The 17,907-nt window shown below is 43.3% G+C and overlaps 1 protein-coding gene across 5 annotated transcripts in view; it reads right to left on the reverse strand.

The window, feature by feature from the left end:
* Myb (proto-oncogene like protein Myb) overlaps positions 1–17,907 on the reverse strand; it is a 53,429-nt gene that overhangs the window by 9,361 nt on the left and 26,161 nt on the right. For all 5 annotated transcript variants that reach the window (XM_011152191.3, XM_025301851.1, XM_011152190.3 and 2 more), the window contains exons 2-3: positions 4,783–4,954; positions 2,876–3,040 (exon numbers count right to left, since the gene is read on the reverse strand). In XM_011152191.3, the coding sequence (XP_011150493.1) occupies positions 2,876–3,040; positions 4,783–4,954 (337 nt within the window). The remainder of the gene's footprint in view (positions 1–2,875; positions 3,041–4,782; positions 4,955–17,907) is intronic.

Raw genomic sequence — 17,907 nt, forward strand, 5'->3', positions numbered from 1 at the left:
TTCTTCTTCTTCTTCTTAATGTCTATGGACGAGAATTCCAATAATTGCAATATAATTATCAATGAATTGTACCTCGAAATTCAATTCAAACTATCGTGGCTCGTTTCGCAGCTCGTTTTCATGGACAATAAGCTTCGATAAAGACATCCTTGACATCTGCCAGATCTAAAGTCATTAGTTCTTCTAATCGCTCATGTCGTCTCGTGTCATACGTATAACTATTAATATTGCTTAGCTAATCTATCATTTTGACATATTGACGTATCGTATTGTATCAAGATACGACAACAATGATTAGAAAGACTAATGACGTTTTCCTTCACCCAGTAAATGTTAAGACTCTATCAAAGTGAACGTCTACGTACAGACGGCCGATTAAAGATTTCAACAATTTTCCTCGATGAATTTCGCAAAGCATTCCATATCCAATAAGCCAATATATCTCTTGATAATTGCTAAAAGACACGAATAGAGGATTTGTCACGTAACCCATTGAGCAAAGTGAGCTCAACGGCAACTCTCTCGCGCAATCAATGGGAGAAAAGTTGCAACACTACCTCGACGAACCCCAGAACGCACCCAGCTCATTCAATAGACAAGCTTATCTTCTGAGATTGACTTTCTTCAAACTTGGGTTAGATCTAACTGGGCCGGTTAACTGTGACGTGGTGACGGAGTCACCAACTAAAATTGTCGCCGAGGAACAAAGGAAAGAGATAAGAAGTGAGAAATTTCAGCCGCTAACTTCGTCAGTATCGATCGGTCAGATCTAACCGGACTTTGAAGAAGATCATCCCGATGATTACCGAGAGCAATGAATTCTGCCATTGAGTACCGATTGTAAAACTCACTGGAAATCATCGCAGCCTTCTTCCCGCCGCCTGTACACCCTGCACAGAGTCTCAAGCCATAAATAGCAAGTCTCGTTGAAAAGAAGGAACGACATTAGAGCGAGGACGAGTGCTAGAGGCTCTCGGCGGAGGGAAAGGCCATAACCGCACGTACGCGCACTCGATTCTCCGAGAGCCGCGTTACTTGCCCTTGGCTGTTGCCAAGTGCATTGGCACGGCGCGTCGGCGACGCAGCATCACCGCGGCCCTCCAAGAGCTTTTTCTTATTGCATACCCCACCGAGGTAGCGGCTGCGAGAAAGCGAGCGAGCGAGCGAGCGAGCGAGCGAGCGAACGAACGAACGAACGAACAAACGAACGAACGAACGAACGAACGAGCGAACGAACGAACGAACGAACGAACGAACGAACGAACGAACGAACGAACGAACGAACGAACGAACGAACGAACGAACGAACGAACGAACGAACGAACGAACGAACGAGCGAGCGAACGAGCGAGCGAGCGAGCGAACGAACGAACGAACGAACGAACGAACAAGCGAGCGAACGAGCGAACGAGCGAGCGAGCGAGCGAGTGCTCCAGGTCGGCACGGGTAAGTGTGTGCGTGCGTACGTGCGTGCGTGCAGTTCGCCGTCATCGTGTAGGCGGTATGTACAGTGCCGTAGCGGCGATAACACACCGCCCAGCGCGGTGATAAATTTGTCCGGCGTCTCGGCCGAGATGCCAATGCGAGGCGCGCAATCGCATTTCGCGGCGAGTTAATACGACGACGCTCGATTGTCCCGTGATAACAACGCATAACGCGATGCTCTTCGAGGTCGGGTCCTTTCGCCGAGGTGTAAGGTGAACGTCCCGATTAGTGGCGACGTCTGTCCCAGTCTGTGGCAATCGCATCCGTTTTGCTTGAATCGGCTAACACGAGTTGATATTCTATAAACGCGTGTTCTCTTGCTCTAAATTTTATACGTACTTAATTCAATTTTGTATACGTAATTTTAGAATTTTCTACACTATCGGTTGCAACAAGCTAACGAGTAAAATCCCAAGTCACAGTAAATGAGCATTTGTTAGATCCGTGCAGTTGTTCTTTAACTCTTTTGCAAACTGGGATGTGGGGAAGAAACTAAATTAAACTGTTATGTCAATAAATGGTCACTTTAGTCAATTCTAAAAAAATACGAATAATTTAAAATCTTTCCACAAATTAGAAAAAATATTACACGATTAAACCCCGAACTTTCCAACAAAGTTAACTTTGTGTGTGTGTGTGTGTGTACTTTAGCTTGACACTTGATATTATTAAGTTATTAATACACAACAAGGTCACTGACTGGGACATTTACCTTACAAGGTCAGTCAAAAAGTTCGATTCCAACGTCCGCTCTGATGGTCAACCGGATACCTTTCGCGATGGAGACGAACGAAAGTCATTAGAACGCTGAAAGGTCATCTCATGATGACAGCGATAACTTGGCTGAAGAACCACTTATTTCCATTGCATATAATCGAGTCAGATCGGATTGCAAAATCGAACAAGACTTTTTGACTGAGCCGAATTTTTTGACTAGTCGTTTATCAACGAACAATTCTGATTCCAATTTGGTATCTGAGGGTTTCACAGTTTGGAGAAATTCGGCCAGATTTGTTCTTGTGATTTAAGTTTCTATTTTTTTTTTTGTGAACTTTTCTACAACACGTTTTGTGATCATTTCAGTTCTCTCTTCATTCGATTCTAGAAGCGATATTTTCTCATAGTCGGATCTCATATTTAGGATGGTAGTAAGTTCGTCTTCAAGTACCTCATAGCCAACAAAATGAGTCTGAGACAATCTTAAATATAAGATCCTGCTGCAAACACCGTTCTAGATATTACTAAACAAAGTTAGCATCGCATTAGACTCATCGCTGAATCTCTCCTTGAAGACCGACTTGAGACTATCAGGGAGTAACGACGATCAGCTCGGACAAGACGTGCGTGTTCGTTCACATGCGAGGATCGACGTTAGCAAAGGGCCGCCCACCTCCTTCGTCCAAGGGCCCTTGACCAACTCCGGGTTCACGACCTTCGCCCATCTCTGTTGGCACTGCACATCGCTGCGGTCTGGAAAGTGACCAGCTATCGCGTCCCACCGCAGCCCAGTGCCCTGCTGGTCCGCGCTGCTCACTAGTTGTTTCAACAGAGCGTCCTGCAATCAAGCGACCAACAGTGAAACAGTGAAACAATGAAAGTACACACACACACACACTCTCTCTCTCTCTCTCTCTCTCTCTCTCTCTCTCTCTCTCTCTCCCCGCCTCCCTCTCCTTCACCGCCACCGCCACTTTCCGCTCATGGTGTTCTCTGCACATTCGTTCGCACACGTGCGCCTCGAGTGCACCAGACAACAACAACAACAACGAGCCGAGGTGAGACGAAGCGCGGTATGGCAAGGTGGGGTGAGACGAGGCGAGGCGAGGCGAGGCGAGGCGAGGGACGAGCGCGTATAGGAGATCGATCGCCCCTCGCCGGCTTTCCCACGTGAAGCCCCGCGCGGTGCACCCTATGTTCTATGGGACCACAGGCGTAGGGTAACCCACCAACAAGGCATCTGTCCGCGGGCACCGACGGCGCGCAACTCGTTGCAGAAAATACGAAGGGTGGACATTTTTCTTTTTTTTTTCTTTCCACCTCGACATCCGCGCGCGTTCTCATTGTTCCCTTTGCCCTCTCCCCCTCCGCCTCCTCCCCTCGCCCATGTCCCATTCCTCTCGAGCAACTTGCTACGTGGAAGCGATATGGTGTAGCGAAAAGCGACGCGCTTGCGTCATACACGCCGAACGAAAACCGTCTGCCGCGATTAGACCAATTTAGACCGGAGAGACTCGCCGGCGGGAAGCTCGCGAGGAGCAGCGGACTGCGCTCGGGTCGGCCTGCCTGCGGTCGGCGAGGAACTCGAATCTATGCCGGGTTTTATCGGGGACTAGAACGAAAGAGTCGCGTAACTTTGAGCACACCGAATGACGGCCGGTGTTGGGTGTTGATGGAAATTAAGCGATCGTTGTATGACGAATAATCCGATCGATCGATCGAGTTAATTGTTGATCAGCGCACAATCGATCGAATCGAAGTGATCGATTGAAACAATTAATGTATGCAATCACGATTCACTCAATGTCACTTGCGCCAATAGAAAGACCTTAAGCAGGCGAGAGAAGAATGATTTTAAAAACGTGTACGAAACGTGTAATCGTTTGTCATTTAAAACATTAATCTTTACACGTAATCACGATGTACTCGATGTCAATTTTTCATCATTTTGGTTAATCGACATTTTTTAACCAATTAACTTCTTGACGACGGTCGACGGTGATCGGTGATTATATTGCGCTATCGTGTCCCATTAAATTACGTACGTATAATTAATTCAAAAATTACTTGAGAAATCGGAAAGAATCTTGCAGTAAAAGTCACTATATGTGAAAATTTTGTAGCCGACGAAAATTTATCATCCTTCTGTGCTATTTATGTTTTAGAGAAGGGAGAGGGAAGCTTTAGGAATCTATTGTTAAAAAATTTACTATATATGTTCTTCAGTCAAATAAACGTTACTGGCGTTCTACATCCGCATTACTAAAAACAATCGTAAAATAGAAAAAATATATATATGAAAAAAAAAACTATATTTTTCATAGTGGCCAACAGGAAAAGTGAACGAGACGAAAGACACGCGCGCGTCCTGAAGTACATTCATTTACTTTGATCTTGAATAAATTCAATCGTCGGTTAAGCTTCTGTACAAGCGACGGAAATCGACGCGAGTGTCTACGTGATAATGAGATTACGAGATTAATCCTACCGACGAGTCGGTATTTTGATTAATCGACGTATTCCACGACGAACGCCGTTGCATCGCGTTTCCGCAAACGGCAGCGGCCGTTTACCTCTTACCTCTTCTTTGGTCCATCTTCCTTTGTTTATATGTTTCCCCTGGCTGTGGCTCGATCCGTTAGCGGATGCTTGATTTTGCGCCTGACTTTGTACTTGGCTGATTCGACAGATCGGCGTGTTGTACTCGGTGTCGGAATCTCCGCCGCTACTAGAATCGTAACCCGATCGAGAACTGAAACACACAAATCGGCCGGTGAGTCTCGCGCGTTTCCTGCATCAAAATAAAAAGAAATCTACGAGTAAAGGCACTTTAATTAGACACGTTGCCGAGCATCGCGAGCTATGAGAAGGGTATATTAATTAGATTACAGATGTTATACAAGTTTGCCTCTTTATTGTCGTTACTCTACGACTTAAGCAAACGATACCAGACTTAACCAGAATAATATTTATGAGATTACTAACTGCGACTATTTTCTTCACCTGTTTCGAACCAAAGTTTCAAGCAAACACATTTCTGTATTTCTTGCCCGTACTATCTCCACTCTCGCTTTCTCTCTTTTCGCTTCTTTTCCTCTCTACGGGTCTTTCTTTTTTTACCTCGCGAAAAAAGAACTTAATATTTAGCTGGAATATTTCCGATATCCGCAAGAGAAGTGACGAAAACGAAAGGAATGACGATTTGTAAAGTGATTTTCCCATAGTTTCATATTCTTTTACTGGAAAAGGATTCCTCTTTCGATAAAGTGATTAAAGTTAACCATTCATTTAAAATTTATTAGATATTATTCTGTCTTCCTCTTATTTCAAGAGGATTTCCTCTTATATCAATTAATTTTCCTCTTGTATGAAGAGGAATATGTTGATCTGAATGTCGGCTTCTTTTGTTTTCCGTCATACTCTACCTCCAGACATGAACGAGAAAATAACCATATGGGTCGGAATATTTGGAACGCTTTTTAAAAAAAAGCATGTGTGCTGCTGTAACATATAACGAAGATAAAAAATTTACCCATATTTGATCAAATACAGTTTATAATCTATTGCAAGAAGTTGAATAACATATTCTGCCTTTTAAGCATGTTTCATACAATTGATTATGATGAACATTTTAGTAGTCGTGAAGTCCATAACAAAACTGATTGGAAATTTATTTGTTATAATGATCTTATTTCACTCGTGCCTACTTATTGTAGAACTGAAGCCAAACGTACATCTATATACATTATACTTTCCGCTATACATTATAATAATTTTTCAAATTAACCAGTACAACCGGTAAGAATAAAGTAGAATATATAACGATAAGAATATATAACAATTCTCTTAAAAAAAGATTAAATAATCTGCGTATAAGAGAAAATTTATATCAAAATCAATAAGACTTGCATTATACATATAACATATAATCCCTCTAACTTTAAGAATAATGTGCTTATAATATTTTTCCCCTTAATTTTAGAAGAATTCTCTTAAAGCCATATGTAAGAACAAAAACCTCTAAAATTTAGATGGTTCCGCTTGTTCTGAAATTGTTCCGAGACTTGTTTTGAGTGTACTAATGATATGTAAACTAATAATATAAATATTTTATTACTATTATATTTTCTTTAGAAATAAGAAAATAAATAGAAAATAAAAAAGAAATAAATAATAAAATAAATAGAAAGAAAAAGGAAATAAAAAGAGGAGAAATAAGAAAATAGCACAGTCCGTCCGATCCGCGAGACACAATCCCGTCCGGCTACAGATTGTACACACAGGGGAGAGAAAGGAAAACAGAAAAGTCCCCGTCACGCTCTGTAAACTCTGCCGTACGCGCGCTGCTAACAGCACACACGGCGTCGTGAGGAAGCGAGCGTTTTCGCGCGCGACGCAACGTCCGCCGCCTATATGCAGACTGCGTTCCGACATTTACTGTCAGTTACTGAAAATCTATAATATACGTGACACAAACTATTATATATATTTTCAGTACTGGCAGCGAATATCGGGACTCAGCCACAGTCGTCCGCGCGAATCGCAGGAACGCGCGACCCGAGATACGGAAGAGCGTTTTAACGTACGCCCGTTACATTTCTTGCACACGCATATCTATTTCATTCGCCGGCGAGTAACGGCAAGAAACGGGAAATCACGGCTGGCTGAGCATCCTTCCTGCCCCGCGGACGCGGTCATCGCAGTCTTCCCTTTTTCTTCGTCGCGCAATTCTCGTCGTAGCCACCCCCGTCTAATTTCAACGACCCGGGAAGCGATCTTGACCGCGAATCGACGAACGACCCCTCCTCCTGCGGTCACGAGCCGCACGATGATCTTCCGTCGTTTTCGGGATTTCCTGCCGTGTCCTCGCGCACGGGTAATTAAGGTGCTTCCGTGTCGTCCGTAACGTCCGGCCACGTCTGCGATTAGTATCAGACTAGTTTGCATCCGCTACCGGTGGCAATTTTTGCGTAACTTGATTGGAAACACACACGAAATCACGGGACGGTGCGATATTGGAAAATCTTCAAGCCGCGACTTAAACAAGTTGTTAGTTCTGGCCGCAACCACCACTCCTGATTAGTCTCAGACACTCTCACATCCGTATGAATTAGTAAATGTTGCGTAATTTAGTTATAAACGTGCGAGATGGTGGGCAAAATTACGAGGAAGCCGGAAGGCCCCATTCCCGACGTAGAAAATCGCAAAATCACGAAATCACAGAATCGCGAGACAGCGGAATTACGAGACCGCGAGTCTCAAGAACGAACGAACAGCGAGATCGCGAAGCCGCAGAATCGCCGGATCGCAGAACCAGCGAACTACAGGGAAGTGTTAAAAATCGGGAAATCGCGACGACAAGAGGGCGGGGAAGAAGAAGAGGGTGGGCGGACGACGATATCCGTCAAAGGGTTCACCGCCACGGTCGAGTTCTCTGAGGACGCCCGACCTCATTATACACCGCGACCGCGTGCAATCTTCGCTTCCTTGACCGTAGCCGCGCGTCTCATTGCGGGTAACCGATAATTAATTACTCCCATATCAGAGAGAGACCCGGCTACACCGGCGAGACTTGAGTCTGCGCGCTGTCTGGCTGTCTCCGGCCAACAATACGCCCATGCGAGAACAGAAGGCAATGCCGAATGCTCCTTTATGTACCGTGCAATCTAGCTCACCCTCGCTTTTCCCCCTTTCTTTCGCCCCCCAACAGCTGCGTGTGCCAGGGTGGAAGAGAGACGGAAACAGAGGAGAGAGAGAGAGAGAGAGAGAGAGAGAGAGAGAGAGAGGGAGGGAGAGAGAGAGAGAGAGAGGGAGAGAGAGAGAGAGAGAGAGAGAGAGGGAGGGAGAGAGAGAGAGAGAGAGAGAGAGAGAGAGAGAGAGAGAGAGAGAGAGAGAGAGAGAGAGAGAGAGAGAGAGAGAGAGAGAGAGAGAGAGAGAGAAGCCAGGGTGAGCGACTCAGGATATAGTCGGCTTGTCGGCAACGATAGCATTCGCGGAGCACCACCGGTGTATGCGCGTCGTCGTAAACATATGTGTACCGCAGATGGCCCCGAAGCCTACCACTCTCCTCTCTCTATTGCCTGATCCACCCTGGCCTATCGATCGAGATATTTCCGCCGCTAATGAGCGCCTCGCATTCCGCGCGGAAGTGTCGCAGGAACGAATCCAGGCACCGCTATCGACTTGAAAAAGAGCTCGCAGCCACAAGAAAATATTCTAAATATTTGTAGTGGTTTTTCCCATAGTCTCATATTCTAAGCGAGGCCTTTTACGGGAAAAGGATTCCTCTTTCGATAAAGCGATTAAAGTGGAGCATTCATCTAAAAGCCATTCATCATGATTAGATATTATTCTGTTTTCCTCTTATTTCAAGAGGATTTTCCTCTTATATCAATTAATTTTTCCTCTTGTATGAAGAGAAATATGTTGATTTGAACGTCGGCTTCTTTTGTTCTGTCATGCTCTACCTCCAGATATGAATGAAAAAATAATCATATGCTCATGGGTCGGAATATTTGGAACGTTTTTTTTAAAAAAGGTATGTATAATGCTGCAACATATTACGAAGATAATTTATCTATATTTGGTATACAGTTTATAATCTATCGCAAGAAGTTGAATAATATGTTCTTTCTTTTAACCATGTTTCATACAATTGATCATGATGAACATCTCAGTAGCTATAAAGTCCATAACAAAACTGACTGGAAATTTATTTGTTATGATAATCTTATTTCGTTCGTGTCTACTTATTGTAGAACTGGCTAGCTAAAAGTACATCTATACATGTACTACTTTTCACTATATATTATATTAATTTTTTCAAATTAAGCGATATAACTAGTAAGAATAAAATACGGTAAAAATAAATAATAATCTTTTCAAATAAGATTAAATAATCTGTGTATACGAGGAAATTTATATTAAAATCAGTAAGATTTGCATCATACATCTAACATACAATCCCTCTAACTTCAAAAATAATATGTTTATAATATTTTCCTCTTAATCTTAGAGAAATCCTCTTGAGGCCATGTATAAGAATAAAATCCTCTAAAATTTAGATGCTTATTCTAAAATTACTTCTTTTGGGTGCGAGATCCGAATATTTTTTATTGAAGGTTTCCTCGACTGAGTCCCCGTCTCACTAGAGGAAACCTCCAATAAAAGTCGATCTGAAAAGATCGACATAGCAAAAGAGCGATTATTATCGAAAGCACGAGAATTAACATTAAAATAAAATGACCAAATTAATCGAGCGATTTTATTCAATTTTGACTGACAAGCGGAGACTATTAATTTCCTCCGATCGAACTTCTTCGTTTCTTAGTGCCAGTTCTCTTCTTTAACATTACTTTGCTTATTAATTCTCGTTGTTATTAATCTACTCCATCTTGATCGCGCTTATTCGTTTTCCTTACGTAACATTTAAACGCGAGTCAGCTGTCGTCGTCCGCGGCGCGGCGCGTCGACCCACGTCGTCTCTTTAAAGCTCGCGGGACACTTCGATAACGCGCTCGACATCATTTCCCGCGCACGCTTTCACGATTTTTATATCGCCATATAGGTGCAGAGAAGTAAGCCGAGAGCGAAAGTGAGGCGCTATCTCGCGTTCATGCTCCAAGTATTATTATTACACGCGATACACACAGCGCGGCAACTCCAACGCGTGATTTATCTCTGGCGCCACACACGCACGCACAACACACGGTGTCGTTGTTGCTACGCACATTGCGAGCAACACAGAATGAAGTTACGTCATCGCGAGCAGCCCAACGCGACGGAATGCAAACAGGCCGAAACACACAGCGCACTCTCGTTTAATTACGCCCGAAGAAAAGGTTCCTTTCACGACGGCGACGACGACGACGACGACGATGACGAAGAGACGGTCGCGTTAATATTTGAGCAATACGGTAATTACGACGAAATACCGGAACGAAGTCTCGTTTTATGACATACACAACGACCGACCATCATCGCCTATCCGCCAGTCCGAGGACTCGCGGGAACGACGAATTAACGTAATCGTGATATTTCGGACTTTTGTACGACAGATAACAATAACAGAGAGCATCCTGCAGGTGCACGCGTCGATACGCCGCGGAATATCCGGGAATTCGCGTAAGGTGCGTGTGAGGCGGAAGGTGTTGAAGAAGGGAGTGCCGCATCGATGGAATGTCCGGTTTGTGTCGCTTTGTGCCGCCGGACACGCGAAAGAAGCAAAATGCTGTCGTTCGGAGTCGGAGAATGCTCAAAGCAATTTCTACAAAAATGCGGTGTGTACGTTTGGCCGTGATTAGTGAACTTGTTGTTTAAATTATATTATATTCGAATTAATTTTTGCTACTTGGTGTGTCACGTAATGCGGAACAGGCGGTCGGTAACGTTCCGCTGCCGAAGTGTTAAACGGAGATCAGACACGATCGGACGATGAACTCGGCCGATGAATAATAATCTTCCGCCACTGAACGCGACAAAGCGTCAAATCTGTGACTCGAACAATCGAGCCGAACTGTTTTCTCTCCTGATATAAGTCGGGCAGTGAGCAACGAGTTCTTCCCCGTTTATTCCACTTCGTTATCTTCTTTCCCTCGTTATCTTTATTTTTTTTATCTTTATCTTTTTTTTCTCTCTTCTGAAGACTTGGAAAATCTGGCTTGTCAGCTCGGCACAACGTCTTCCAACAATAGCAAAATATTCACGTCGCAAAAGGGGAACGTGGAAATAAAAACGAAAGCAGCAGCGGTACCTATCTGGCCACCACGATTCTTCAGGGGGACGAGCGTAAGAAGAAGAAGGTAACTGAGAATTTATATATAGCTCGCAGTGTGTCTCGGCCGCAGGAATTTTTGCGTGATTAACATGGATTCTTATTAATGAGAACGTCTCTCTCTCCGCCGGCAGTGAAAGACGTGTCGAATTAGCACATTAACGGGGCGGGTCTACCGGTGAGTTACGTAAAAGCTTTCGCCTTCGAGAATACCTTCTAACGGTCGCGCCCATCCTTGAATTTAAATCCTCCGGACACGTGGCGCGTCAAAGGACTTCCCCGACATTCTCACGATTCGCGAAAACAACGCGCCGCGCGCCGACGACACGGCTCCGACAAGGTGGTTAAACGCTGCTGAGGTCGGGAGCGAGGGAGGTGGCTTCCACGGCTCCAACTGAATGTAGAAGTAAACGACCGTTAAAGGTCAAAGTGCTGATGACGCAATTTTTTTTAATCTATCCGGTGGACAATAATACTTAGCGAGTGTGTGCGACGCTGTGAGATTCTTGCTGGTTTCGCGCGAATCGCTTTTCACCCTTTTTACCGTCAAGCAAGAACTTACGATTCTGAATTGACTAATTCCAATATTCCAAATACCAAGCCCTCTTTATCCCGCAAAAAATATTCTGATGTATAAAACATGGTTAGCTTTAAAAATAGTCCTGATAGAAACGAATACAAAGATATATATATATATATAAATCAATAACGATCGTTGGTGACAAATTTTTTAAAACTAACAAATAAGTCATCATAATTCTTCGCAAATATATATTATAGGAGTCGTGCAATTTCGATGGATTCGTACGAATTTCACTGTAGAGTCGGTCTTACGAGAAACCTTGAACTCATTAATATTTTAGATATTGACCTCTTTTTAATTCCTCTAAAAAGGAACTTTTTAGTTTCCTCTTTTTAGTTTCTCTAAAAAAAAATGTAGTCGAAATTGTGCTCAACCTTAAAGATTGACTTTAACACAAACGAATATAAATAAATTACTGATTAGAATACCTATCTCTTTTTATCGTCAAGCCGCGATCCCCTACGATCCTGAAATAATTTTTCAAATAACAACCTCTCTGTATTCTCTGTAAAAAAAATATCCTAATGTTGTGAGAAGTATGGTTGGCTCGAAGTTTTGCACACGGAAAACTATTATAAAACAAAAGCCGACCTAAACAGTGGCCCGAGCTGCTGACAGATCGCGGCGTGATATCTGACGAATGTATATACAGTTACAAGAAACAATAATCGCTACATTATTCGAAATAGCAACTGGAGATGCGTCCGGCATGCATTTCTCTCGATGATAACTGGGTTGAATTATCATTGTCTAATCGCGCTCAGCTCGATATTAACACTTGAATATCCTCCGCGGTGGTGAGGATTAGCGGGAGAGAAACTCGATTCTCCTCGATCACGTCGGCGAATCAGGCTGAGCCAGATATTCGAATAAATTTGTATACGCGGCTTTTACCCCGAAGAGACCTCGAAGACAACAGAAGCAGGTGCCCGGTAACAGCTGCTTCTTACTTGTCTAGGAAAGCGAACGGCATGCACGCGTCTTCGCTGTCACCAAGCGAGAAAATAAAGAATTTCCATCGTGTAGTTTCAGCCGGAAACACACGGAAGAAGAGAACGTGATGTATCGATAGCACCGGTCTAAATGGGACGAATCTTTTTGATTCGATAGCAGCATTACTGAAAGCGAAACGCGTCGCGATAGAGTCGCCAGATTTGGAAATCAAAATCTCGATGAAAAAAAGCTAGAAATGTAGTTTGCAAGAATATATATCTTTGAAGAATACATCGATGAGTAAGAAATATCTTTAATAATAATTTTTAATATCAGCATGGACGGTTGAACGCTGACAGCAAAATATGAACGTCTAGCAATTAATAATCCGCCATTGTATCAAGATTTATTCCAACTGGATTGGTGCTGTTGATACACTATTTTCTTCCGTGCAAAAATATATCGCGGCACACGCATGTTTCGCATGTCGTTAAAACACCTGAGGTGCAATATGAATACTGTTTGGTGTCCAACATGAATGTCGTTATGAAATCTCATCGTTTAGCCATATCCATCGGTAACACAAAATACGAAAAACGATCTGTTTCGACTGGGCATTTTTTTCCAAATATCAGGTTGATCGGAAAGTTCGCTTTGATTTTCGAGTCAAGCTCCATTCTGTCGCCGTTCAATGGAACAGAAATTATTCATCGATTGGATAACTGCCGTTTGTGTTGCCAATTAACAACATTAAGCCATGCTTCGCAGGCCGAAAAATTTGCTGCTAATGAATCACAATAATGGAGATCATTATCAATATTGCTTTAAACGTGTCACATAAACGCGAAGCATGGAAAATCGAGCTTTTCGACCGGCTTGATATTTAATATCCGCGTTATTCCGATATATTTACAAAACCCCGGTCAATTTTGATATTATTTGACCAAAAAAAAAAAAAAAAAAAAAAGATAAGGAAACGATCGAAAGAATCTCAAAGTGAATTCTCACGAGAAAGCAATTACTAATTACTCGGTCGAGCGACGCGTAATCGTCGTCCGATCGGGTCGATAAATTTCTCGCCGACGTTCCCCCATCGACGTGTTCTCTCTCCCTCGTCAGGACTTCCGACCACGTGAACGCACGTGGAAATGAACCGCGACCGGGGAAGCATCGCTAAATATCAAAGAGCGAGAGGGGAGGGGGAGAGAGAGGGAGAGAAAGAGGAACGATAAAACGCGCGGCGATTCGACCGCTTTTCGTGAGAACTCGAAGAGGAAGTCATGGCCGTGCGTGCCTCGCCATGGACATCTGCCAAAGTTCCGAACTTTCCTCTCTTTTTTTCGGGGCGCTTCCTCCGTTCTCGTCCGGCGCTCACGCGCATTTCGCCCGCCTTTGCGACACCGGGCGCCCTCAGCGCGCACGATCGCTTCTTCCTCCTTTCTTTTACTTCCTCGCTTCCGCCTGTTGCACGTCACGCAACAATAAGGTCATCGTGCAAGCCGTCCCTCCTTCGGGCGCGGGAAGGAACGCCCGGGGAAAACCCGCGACTCGCACCCGAAAGCGCGAGGCGTGACACCTCAAGCGCAAGTATTTCTGGACGATTCATTATAACGATGGATACTACGTGATGGAGAATGTTACGTGAGATCCAATTGCAAATGTGTGAAATCATTCCACACGATTAACACGTCGTCAATCAAAGGATCCAATTATTTCTTAAGAAAAGGTGTTGATTAATTGCGTATTAGTTGTCCACGGCGAGTATTTTGTGAGCGAAAAAGTTTACAGAGTAAACCGAGCACCGGCTGCCGGACATATTTTACATAATAATTTTTTTTTATACGATCAACAAATTAAACTTCGATTAAGGCAATATCTCGTTCATTTTTATCACTTGAAGCGGCTTAATTAATCTTAATAAATAATAAATTTGTGCAAACGCGAGTTCGTGAAAATAAATATTTGAATATTGAAACTAAAAATTTAAGAAAAAAGAGAAACACTCTTATCTTGTATATCGAAGCTTTGACTATTCTTATCTGGAGATTAAAGCAAACGAAGGGGTGTCTGGGGTTGGGGATGAGTTCAAATGTTATTACTTTTACTTTAATCGTCGTTTAATTAATTGCAAAATTTCATTTGGTATTCCGTGTGAACAAGACGACCTGGTCGTCTCTCGTCGTCGTAAACGACACTTATGAATATACATTTCACACCTACGTCGCTGTGTAATCTTAAGGAAGAAGTCTCTTAAAAATAAATCTCATTAATCGAGACAGCTTAAGATTTAGTAGTAGCTTCGTCACGTTACACGTTTGTATCCCAACATATTAATATGTTTTATTTAATCTTCAATCGCTAACTTCTCTTCTATAGCGATTTTCTGATCTATAAACAATTTCGCTTTCATCATACGAAACGTGCAGCTGGGTGAACTTGACACCCGACTTTTTAAAAATTAACTTCTCTGCATAAAAAACGTTAGATTTTTGTTCGTAGCTGTTTGTAGTAACATTAATTTCGTTTGCAGTTGGACCGTTTAAAAAATATAAAAGTTTAAAAATATGACACCCATCTGACTTTGAGATATTTCAAATCCGCTTGCGCAGTCTTCTTTAGAATTGTTTGTAGTTGTTTGTGGTGCTTTCCGTTTCGTTTGTAGTTGAACCGTTCAAAAGTTGTAACAATTTAAAAAAACGCCCAAGAGGCAATTCTGTCAATTTTTGAGATATCTCAAATCCGTTTGCGCAGCCTTCTTCAGAATCGTTTGTAGTTATTTGTAGTGCCTCCCGTTTCGTTTGTAGTTGAATCGTTTAAAAGTTGTAACAATTTAAAAAAACATCCAAGAGGCAATTCTGTCAATTTTCGAGATAACTCAAATCCGTTCGCCTTCTTTAGAATCGTTTGTAGTTGCTTGCAGTGCTTTCCATTTCGTTTGTAGTTGAACCGTTCAAAAGTTGTAACAGTTTAAAAAAAACGCCCAAGAGGCAATTTAATTAAACGGTTCAACTACAAACGAAACGGAAAGCACTACAAACAATTACAAACGATTCTAACGAAGACTGCGCGAGCGGATTTGAGATATCTCAAAGTCGGGTGGGTGTCATTTTTAAAAATTTTTATATTTTTTAAACGGTCGAACTACAAACGAAATTAATGTTACTACAAACAACTACAAACGGAAATCTAACGTTTTTTATGCAGAAAAGTTAATTTCTAAAAAGTCAGGTGTCAAGTTCACACAGCTGAAACGTGCGATATTCCCTCTGCATCATTGCGCCAATTAATTTATATATAACGATGATGCGTTATTAAAAATTCTCTTAATTCTCTATTATTATAATATTATAATTTCTTCGGCGTCGAAACACTGTTCTCCTATCGGTAGTCGCGAGGACGACCTTCAACGCAGCGGCAAGAATATCGACGATGAATAAGATTTCGCAATTCACGAGGATAGGATCTCTAGACGGAGACTCTCGCGAATTTCGATGTAAAAATTCGGCGGTAACCTTCTGCTGCTCGGTCTCTCTATCATTCTCCACGCGTGTCATCGCCTTCACCCTCCCCCTCGCCACTTCCCCCACACCTCCTCGCGACCTTCGCATCCTCCGACTATTTTTTCTCCCGGAGGAAATCGTATCGCGCCGTGAAGGGGCTTATCGGCCGATTTACCGCGCGATATCGTCGCGGGAGATACCTTTTATCGGGCGGACCACCCCGCTCGAAAAGCGCAAGCCCGTTACACCTCCGGCGCGTCTAACAGGACAAGATATTGGGTCAACGCAAATATAGACCCCGCCGCCGCCGCTTTGGTCGCGTGCGAGACGGCCCAACGCACAATTGATCCTTTCGTCAATTTTCCCTGAGCGCGGGGGGACCAGGTGCATCCTCGTTTTCATGGCTGCGTCAGCTGCCGCCGCGCCCGGGTGTGTTCCACCCTCTCACTACTTCGGGTCTCGCGCGCGCTCGCGATCACCCGAGATATGATGGCTCGCGCGCGTCCGTGGCTCTGCGACGGGTCTTTCGTGGAACATCGTGGACTTCGAAGACGACGATGACGACGGCAGCAGTGCTAGTCGTCCTCGCGGTCGGTCGAGAACGTGTATCGGAGCGCCGTTCAAGGAGACTGCTCTTTCATCTCCGGTCCGCAGGTCTCGCGGTCGAGACTCGTGAATGAACGCCGGACGGACTGTTTTGCATAATTAAGCGACCTTCGTTATTCGTTCATTGGTTGGCGATGCGCGAAGCGACGTGCGATAAAGAGCAGGACTGGGGAAAGTTACGTTATCATGCGAATGGATTCGCAGCTTCGCGTTTCAAGGATGGCCCTTGGGAAGCACACCAGGTGTTGTGTGTGCCTTAAGCATTAGTGGTTAGTGTCTCGTTTGTGGGACGCTTCCGTTTGATGGAATGAAATCGTTTAACTAAAACCATACTTTTGGAAGAGTATATGTGCATACATAATATATAATTTTTACTTTCGTCAAAAATATAATTTTATTTTTATTACCGTAGCTGATTCTCGAGCATATTTGTATAACTTGAATAAAAATAATTCCAATCTCTTTTAAGAAATAGACTTCTTTTAATAAAAAATTTTGGTTTCACTTTTAATAATAAATAAATACCGCAAAATGTCTAAATCAATATGTAAATCAGATATAAGATGCGTACGATAAAATGTAAACCTGATAATAAGCAAAATAATAGTAATATTTGATTTTATCTAATCAATCGTTCGTTTCGATGAAGAATTCTTCATCGAAGATTTCTCGAGAACAAATTTCTCTTGATCATTTTCATGAAAGAAATTCACGGTGGAGCAATAACGATCAGAGGTGTCTTTCAGACAGTTCAATGTTTGTATTGTCGCGACAGTTCGAACGTCACATGTCGTCTTCATTTACCAGCGATTCAGCAGATTGTAAATAGGTAGGCAGGGCAATAAGGCAAGTAAGACAGGCGATCAAGGGAAGCTGTCGCAATCGCGACTAAAATTAGAAAGTGAGAAAAGCTAGAAGACATGAATTACGGTCGTGGCGCAGTCAGTTCAAACATCGTTCGGCACCGCGTTATCGGCAACTTGTCGCTTCGTCAGCAGGTCGTTAGTTCAGCGAGGGAGAAAGAAGACATAAATCGTGATTAATTAACGGCCGACGGTTGCCATTGAAATATGTACACTAATTATGTACACAAGTCCCGTGCAACGTCCGACACGATTTCACGGCGAAATTTTACAATCCGCCGCGCGCCGTGACGGAATACACGGATACGATTTCGTCAGCAGAATTCCGCTGAGTCGCTAAGAGAATCAGACTTTTCTGCCGTCCTAATGCCGTCCTTTTCGATTCCACGAAATAGACGAATCCCATGGCTCGTGCGATTTTTAATGTTTGGCAGAAGGTCGTCGCGG

This window comes from Harpegnathos saltator, unplaced genomic scaffold, assembly GCF_003227715.2.
Source record: "Harpegnathos saltator strain DR-91 unplaced genomic scaffold, Hsal_v8.6 scaffold45, whole genome shotgun sequence".
Taxonomy (NCBI): Eukaryota; Metazoa; Arthropoda; class Insecta; order Hymenoptera; family Formicidae; genus Harpegnathos; species Harpegnathos saltator.